At 40.6% G+C, this 8,297-nt stretch overlaps 1 protein-coding gene across 1 annotated transcript; it reads left to right on the top strand.

Annotated features, from left to right (window-relative positions):
* The first annotated feature begins 597 nt into the window (after positions 1–597).
* Positions 598–6,688, top strand: icmt (isoprenylcysteine carboxyl methyltransferase). Its single transcript, XM_036533650.1, has 5 exons — positions 598–816; positions 2,125–2,213; positions 2,732–2,901; positions 3,180–3,397; positions 4,650–6,688. The coding sequence occupies exons 1-5, from the start codon at positions 598–600 to the stop codon at positions 4,830–4,832; spliced, it is 879 nt and encodes a 292-aa protein (XP_036389543.1). The 3' UTR covers positions 4,833–6,688.
* The last annotated feature ends 1,609 nt before the right edge of the window (positions 6,689–8,297 follow it).

Below are 8,297 nucleotides of genomic sequence, written 5' to 3'. Positions count from 1 at the left end.
TCACAGCACCTTTGAACAGGAAACCAAGGTAAATATGTGGCGAGGTTCACCGGTGTGCTATCATTAGTACTTTGCGTGTAGTTAACAGCATCGACTTTTAATTAACTTGTTATAGCACGATGAACTTATGGGTGCTAATACTTTACTTCATAGTGCTCGAAATAAGTTAACACAATTTTTATTAACAAAAAGTGTGATATTTTATCAACAAAATAATTAAGTAATCTATACATTTTATGTTGCTTCGTAAATGATAAAACCTTTTAAAACCCAAATGCTGTGACTATGTAGATATGCTCATTTTTCTACTCTCGGCCGTTCCCAATGGTGTGCTTCACGGTTTCATCTGCAGGACTGAAAGGTAGGGACACCTCATGCTGTTACCTACGGGACAGCGGCAGGAACTTTCGTCGCCATTAACCGACCCTGGGTCAGATTTCTGTCATTACTTTCTGGGCTTTAGCGTGCAACGGAAAATGCGAATGCTGATTCAGAGTCAACGACTGTGGGCCGACTGTGAACTCACCGGAGAGGTTTAAGGGGGAGGAGTCGAATTACAAGGCTCGCGATGCTTCAACATAGTCTCAGTTTTCCAACATGGCAGGTAGTAAGTTAGTGTTAGAAGGGCGAGTAAGTATTAAAAGCTTTATTTTGGGCCTGGGTTTTGTTTTAATTCCTTTCATTGTATCGGTGGGATCAGACATTGATTGGGTTTTCGACTGTCTCACTGGAATTAGGGGTAAAATAGCCATTGCAGTCTATATAGCGGTTGCTAATGGCTTATTGCTACTCATATACAAAGGACCTCTGTATCAGGTAAGAAGCTAGCTAGCTACCTAGCAAAAATAATATTAATTTCTGTGTTTGATTTTTGAAAACAATTACCGGTATCTATACATCCCGTGTTATCTCTCCCCTGAATGTTACCTTTAAAACGATTTCACATTGCGTGTCTGTTTTTCTTAGGCAGTTTGTTGCTTAGGTTCTATATCCTATTAGGATGTGGGTCAGGGATCTGTCATTTTACATTATCAGCTAACGTTAACAGGCTTGCTGACAAGTCCTGACACACCAGTGACCCGCTTAACTCACTAGCTCCAGGGAATCTCGCCAGCAGTTTTGGTTTGTCAGGTAGCTGCAGCTGTTGACTTCACACCAATTTTGTCTAATCGAGTGTGTTCATGCAGGTGGTTAGCTATCGCTTATCTACTAGCTGGCACGTGTCTGTTCGCAGCGGTATGATAGCTCAGAGTGCTAACCAGCATTTTATGTGTTGGAGGTGGTTTAAAAGTAGCTTGCAGAGAGGCTAGGCTACTTTACATGCTACTCTTTGATAGTCGACTAACTAACAGTTCGATTGGGCAGTCTGTATATCTCATTATTATGAAGGGTGATTAATTCTATATGTTTTTCATTATTTATTTTTCAATCAAGCATTTAGCGTTCCACATTGTAGTTTGATATTAATTTTCCTAATTTTTAGTGGGTTCCGTCGGCAGTAAAGGGGAATGTTTTTCCTGTTCCCCTGGTTCTGCCATAGAACCAGTTTCTGGTCTCAAACATAACCGGTTACACATCTAGATTGATTAAATCAATACTGCCATCACTTTCCCCAAGAATCGTTTTGAATTTCAGGTGGCAAGATGAGAAGGCAAGATCCTAGAAACCCCTGCTAGTTTCCATTAAATGTCTACAGTACTTTACAATACACTTTACCGATCTTTTAAATGTATGTCTTAAGACAATAGATGACCACATGTCAACGTTTGTGAATAGATAAACAACTTTTCATTCATCAACAACAGCGAGAGTCAGATGCATACTATAGTGTGTGGAGCTACCATGTTGCAAGAGCCATTGAAAGAGTGATTGCTGTGGTAGCTTCACGCCTGTGAGTCTTTTACCAAGTGGTTGCGCTGCCTCTCAGAAAATGGAAGTGCATTTTTCTCTCTCTCTTTCTCTCAGTGGGACAGGTTGTCACAGGTTAAGATTGTACCACAGTTAATTAAGGCATTGGAATGCCACTGGATGCTACATTCTAAATTTCTTTCAAAATAAGACTGAAGAGTTCCCATAGTTACAATATTTGCACAGCCCACCTCTCCCTGTCCTTTTCTTTTTCAGGTTGCAGTGCGAGCCTGCTTTCTGGGCTTTGCCTTTGGGTGTGGCTTGTTGATAAGCTTTGGTCAAACAACATGGACCCACTTTGGCTGGTAAGATGCCACCTTAGTCTGTAAGATGTGTTGACCCTCCTATGGCTTCAGTTTAAACTTTACATTATGGAGTCTTTTTAATTGAATGAGAACGTTCCCCTTTCATACCATTTTTAATAATTTCAAGGCATATCTGTAAATAGCTGACATTATAACATTGACTTACAGTTATCTTCTTTTTTGAATTTAGCTATAATGTTTTTTTTTGTTTGTTTTTCATAATAACAGCTTCAAACAAAACAACAAGGTTGAAAAGTTGGAGGAAATGGTGTAGGCTGATATAGCTTTATATGCAAAGCTGATAGAGTGCACTCTAATGCCTGTATTAAGGTGATAATGGTAACATTTTTTATTTCTTTTTGGGCAGTCCCAGAGATCCCAGACATGTTTTCTGGAATAACAAAATGACTCTGTGACTGGGCAGCTACTTGGAGTGACCCCTAATATTAGTGCTTAATATACACAGTTGCAGTTGCTGTGGAAGGAGAGGTTTTATGCATGGCGCTCTGTTCCCCCAGGTACATGTGTTCGCTCTGCTTCTTCCACTACTCGGAGTACCTGGTGACTGCCATCATCAACCCACGTAGCCTGTCGCTGGATTCGTTCCTGCTCAATCACAGCGTGGAATACACTGTGGCGGCCGTGTCCTCCTGGGTGGAGTTTACTGCTGAGAAGCTCCTGATCCCAGGTCAGTTCACACAGCAAGATCCGACAGCTCATATCAAGTATGTCTGTCTCTCTGTGTATCTACATCTTTATCCATCCATCCATCCATCCATCCAACCATTTACCCATGTATATCACCACAGATTTATATGATCAAAAGTTACTGCGTCCAGACACACACCTGATATAATATGTAAATGTATATCTACACCTGTACCTGTAAATTGTAGTATATTGTTTGATGCAGTAACATGCCTCTGTATGGTGGTATATTGAGTGATGAAGTACTGTGTTCTGTAGAGCTGAAGCAGCTGAGGTGGATCAGTCTGGTGGGGCTGGTGATGGTGCTCTTTGGGGAGTTCCTGCGCAAGTTGGCCATGCTGACTGCTGGGTCCAACTTCAACCACATTGTCCAGAACGAGAAGGCACAGAGCCACGTCCTGGTGACCAGCGGCGTTTACTCCTGCTTCAGACACCCTTCCTACGTGGGCTGGTTCTGCTGGAGCGTCGGCACTCAGGTTCTCCCAGTTTAACAGGGCACAGTTGCATGCACTCACAGATGAATACAGACATGCTCTTACACACTCACACAGACGCCCACACAGGCGTGCACACACACACACACACACACACACACACACACATATACACACATATACACACACACAGACGTGTATACAAAAAGACAGACACACTCCCTGTGTGTGTGTGTCTGTATGTGTCTTTGTGTGCTGCAGTTGTGTAACCTGCAGCACACAAAGACACTATGTAAATGCGTGCATAGTTCTGTGTGTAACCCTATGTGTATGTGTGTGCGTGCGTGCGTGCTTGTGTGTATTTAGGTGGTACTGTGCAACTTCGTGTCTAGGGCTGTACTGAAAAATTCGAAGCTTCGTTCATTGAACTGGCATTCGATTGTGAAATTAAGCATTCGATTATTAGGATGGGTACTCAGTTGCAGTTTTAAGGTCATTGCTACTGTAATACAAGAAATTTAGCCAATAAACTGTGGGGCGCCAAGTGTAACAGACCCTTATTCGTAGAATGCCTTCTGTGCTACAAAACGCATGAATTCATTACAAAACCATGTAACACCGTAATGCGTTTTGTCCACAAAAAACACAAATGCGTTAGCATTTAGCGTTAGCGAATGTTCATTTTGTCCTCTTAACTGTTTTGCTATATTACTGAAAGTATGATGTACACGAAAGGGATTTAGCACAATATATTCCATGACTCCACAGGTACAGAAGGCATTCCGTCCACGAAAGCAAAGGCTGCTTGAACTTTCATGGACATCAGTGTTTTGCTTAAGTACAAAATTAATTACGTTCATAAGCTATATTAATGAAGGTATGATGTGCACGAAAAGGCTTTGGTCCAGTACATTCCGTGAGTCAGCAGTTTACGGAATGAATTATGTGTCACGAAATTGTACAGGAATAATTGCGTACACTAAAGCAAATGCTGGAACTTTTGTTAACAGAACTGTTTGTTACATTCATTTGGTCACTTACGCATTGCAGAAACAACAGGCCAAAACGATGACGTCACGTCACAGGCATTCGAAGCTTTGCTCGAAAAAGGTTGGCTAACATTCGAATGGCAAAAAATGGCATTTGATACAGCCCTACTCGTGTCTGTTCGTAACCCTGCGTGCGTGAAACACTTTGTAAATGCGAGCGTAACTCTGTGAGTACATCACCCTATGTGTGTGTGTGCATGTATGTATACTGTGTGTAACAGTGTGTGTGATCCTGTCTGTTGCAGGTATTGCTGTGCAACCCTGTGTGCCTGGTGGGCTACACACTGGCCAGCTGGCGCTTCTTCCGGGAGCGCATTGAGGAGGAGGAGATCTCCCTGATCCACTTCTTTGGAGAGGACTATTTGGAATACAAGCGCAAGGTGCCATCTGGTTTGCCCTTCATCCCAGGCATCCGGGTAGGGTCCTAATCCCCTTGACAGAGGAAGCAAGAAAAATGTAGAAAAGAATAAACAAAGAAAAGTTGGAGATTCTCCACAGGCTTGTGCGACGAGGGGGCTGGCAGCCTGGTGACACTGTGATCTGCCCCCTGGTGGCCTGGAGGACCAAGGTCACTGCTGCACATGGAGACACTGATACACCGAGCACTGCAGAGCCCCACCCTAGCCCCTGACAGACAGATTTGTCAGGCGAACACTGTACCACTCAAGTTCTGTTACATCAACCACATCTTTGTTTATCATTTTCTGTTTTCTTTCAGCATAGATGTTCACTGTTCTCATGTATTGTTAAATTTCCTCTTGTAGTATTTTCTTCTTATTCCTTTATTTTATTTTTTTTAGTCTGAAATCCATGGCTTAAAGGAAAAAGTGTGATCGCTTTCACAATTCAGTTTCCAATGATCCCTCACTGGCTGCTTGGCACATCATTTGACAAGCGCATGTATCTTCATGTACCCTGTTCCCCTCCTCCATCAAGAACCCAGCCCAGCATTTACACCACAGTCAGTACAGGAGTGATCTGTCTCTGTGCTTCCTCTCTGTTTGCCCAGGTCTGTGTTCAGCTTGACCTGCAGCTAGTACTATCAGGGAGTGCGTTTTTCTCCACTTGATATACTGCATTTTGGTCTTCCAACCACAGGGGGAGACAATGTCGACTTTTCAAACTACAATCTCCTCAGCTGTTAACAATGATTGCATTGCATTTGATCTCAAAGTTCCAGGATGTTTACTTGCAGTTTGGAGTCTCTTATGTCACCGTGTTAATTGACAGCAAGGTAACCTTGAATATCACAGAATTTCAGTAATAGTTCAGGGGAGGGATTTATCTTAATTTTAAAATGGTAAAATGATCAGATTATCCAGTCGTTCAGAGCAATGGTTTTAGAGTGTCTTCCAAGTTCACTGCTGAAAATGGTACAAAAGGACAGGTACTTAGTTATATTCAGATGTGATGTAAAGACCACTCTGTCTTGTGAGGCATACAACAGGGGGCATTCTGACACCAAGTTTCTGATACCAACTGCAAAATATACTACAGTGTGCAACAAGTGCATCATGACAGCTGTCACATTTGGCAGGAGATCATTTGACAACAGCATACAATACCTTGGAACGCAACCAACATTTAGGTTATAGCACCTTTTAATGTTATTGTCATAACCATTACCATCACTGAGAGAAAGCGCACACGAAATAGCTGTTTTGAAATGATGACTGGATCTCTTAAGTAAAATTCTTTAAAAAATTCTTAAGGGAAAGATCCCACACGTACTCATGCTTGTCCAACTGGCCACTTGGCTGTGAAACAACATGCTGATTATAAGTGATTTCAGATCTCAGATTAGCTAATTGAAATAAGATCAAAAGCAAGGGAAGAGTGGGATGGCAATTTGTCAATTAAAAAGTTTACAGCAAGAAAATGCAGCATAGACACTCGAGTCTTTCTGTTGTAGCAGTTTTGACCGCAATATATTTTGCGAAACAGTATTTTCGAGTTCAGGCACAGTGTTACGGATAGCACAAAGTGGCACACATGAAGGATCTCGAACATATAAACAACAGGATAAATAACAACAGGAAAAAGCTAAACTGGTATCACATGCCTTGAAATTTGCAATAAAGGTTATTGCTAATGTGACCAAGTTAGTTGAGGCCTGGCACTATGGTTGTCCAGTTGTCAGCTTCACCAATTTTCCATATTACATCAATGCTGTTTGCCTTTAGACATTAATTGCTAATGCTGACAATCAATAAACTTTTGTATCCCCAGTATTTATACAGAGACTACTTTTAAGTTGTATTTTCCTATGTTACAAGAGACATTGGGGACGCATTTGTAGTTGAGTTTTTATCTGATATACCTCCTTGTTGACTTTGGCTAGCTGTCTTTGTTTGTATTGATATTTTTGGTGGGGGGATGGGAGGGGTGTAGATCACATACTCATTGACTTTAACATGTGCTTTCATTAGCAGGTGCTTTGATCTGATGAGTTGTAGCATTACCCTGTAACATCTCCGGGTGACCATGTGCAGATCAGGAGGCATGGTTTGCTTTCAAGCCAAAAAAATTTTGTGGTCTGTCTGTGACACTGCTCACTGTCCCCAGGCATGCAAACAAAACTGATGGAACCATCGTTAGTTCTCAGTCCTTCTTGTCTTCCCTCTCTATCCTTTTTTCCTTTGATCCCTTAAGACCTCTTTTCCTTTGTTCCCAGTAACAGCGTATTTACACTGTAATCAATCACATTGTGACTGCTGTGTATATACACATTGTGGTTGTTACACAAGTGTAACTACACAAGCCACAAATAGACTTTAAGTACAAACAGTTGTAAGTACAATGTAGCTATATGTGTGTATGCAGTAAATACAGTGTAATTACACAGGTATTGGGGCCATATCAGGTACAGTGAGACCCTTCTTGAAATGCAGGTGCACTTGGAAACCAGGTGAAAACATTTGACTGCAAAAGTCTACTGATGTCTAAATGACTAAAAGGAAAAAGGGGATGAGACAGTGCAGCTTATATTCAGAGGATTAAAAAATTATATGATGCAGAATGTCTCTTTCTGAGTGGATGAATGTGCAATTTATTCATACGAATGCTACAATATAAAGCACTTAAAAATCCAAAAAAAAAACTTATGGCTTCCTGTATCAGTGTAATAACTTTATCACATTCCCCCTCTTGAAAACGATCCTTTTATGTTTTGATCCCCAGAGTGGGTAATACTTATTTACTGTATTGGGAAGAGTTTTATTGTGTTTTTTATATTGCACTTTAATAAAGGTCGGGGCATATATGAAAATTAACTGGCTTCGATTATTGTAGTCTTTGTTTTGACAATGATAAAAGTGTTGAACTTGTGTGACATACTTGGAATGGTAATACTCTTGATAATTCTGATATGGAAAATTGTTAACACTGATGAATGAGAGCACAACATATACATTTATTTGTTTTTCTGCACATATTAAAAATCACTCAAGATTTCGACAATTTCAATACTCATTTCCAAGTGGAGCCAAGGCCTTATGAGTTTAACGGTCAGTGTTATATAAATGGGAATCCAACATTTCTCTACATTCCTGTATAGATTACAGATAATGTAAACTTGTACACAGATGGCCAGTATTTCTGTTACTTGTATTTTAAATGTGTATTTCAATTACTTTTGAGTATTTTGTAATTTGTATTTGGCAGGGCTGAAAAAATTCAAATGGAATTTGTAACAAGATACTTTAGAGTGGAGTAATTTTGTATTTTCAAAATACTCAAAATACTTTCTCCATGATTCATAAAACATAAAAAATCATGTAAATACAACTCAAAATGAAGAACAATACACTTAGACACACTCGCACACAGTGATTTTGTAAGCCCACACTACTCGCAGTATTTCCGTAGTCAAGTTCATCTTCTGTGAAGTTGCG

Source organism: Megalops cyprinoides, chromosome 7, assembly GCF_013368585.1.
Source record: "Megalops cyprinoides isolate fMegCyp1 chromosome 7, fMegCyp1.pri, whole genome shotgun sequence".
In the NCBI taxonomy this organism is placed as follows: Eukaryota; Metazoa; Chordata; class Actinopteri; order Elopiformes; family Megalopidae; genus Megalops; species Megalops cyprinoides.
This window is presented reverse-complemented; position numbering and strand designations above follow the sequence as displayed.

Bases quoted from the DNA above. Each gene is read 5' to 3' on its own strand.
- icmt (XM_036533650.1), top strand. From the start codon at position 598: ATGGCAGGTAGTAAGTTAGTGTTAGAAGGGCGAGTAAGTATTAAAAGC. The intron at 2,902-3,179 runs GTCAGTTCACAC...TGTGTTCTGTAG, and splicing joins TGAGAAGCTCCTGATCCCAG to AGCTGAAGCAGCTGAGGTGG. The intron at 3,398-4,649 runs GTTCTCCCAGTT...TGTCTGTTGCAG, and splicing joins GCTGGAGCGTCGGCACTCAG to GTATTGCTGTGCAACCCTGT.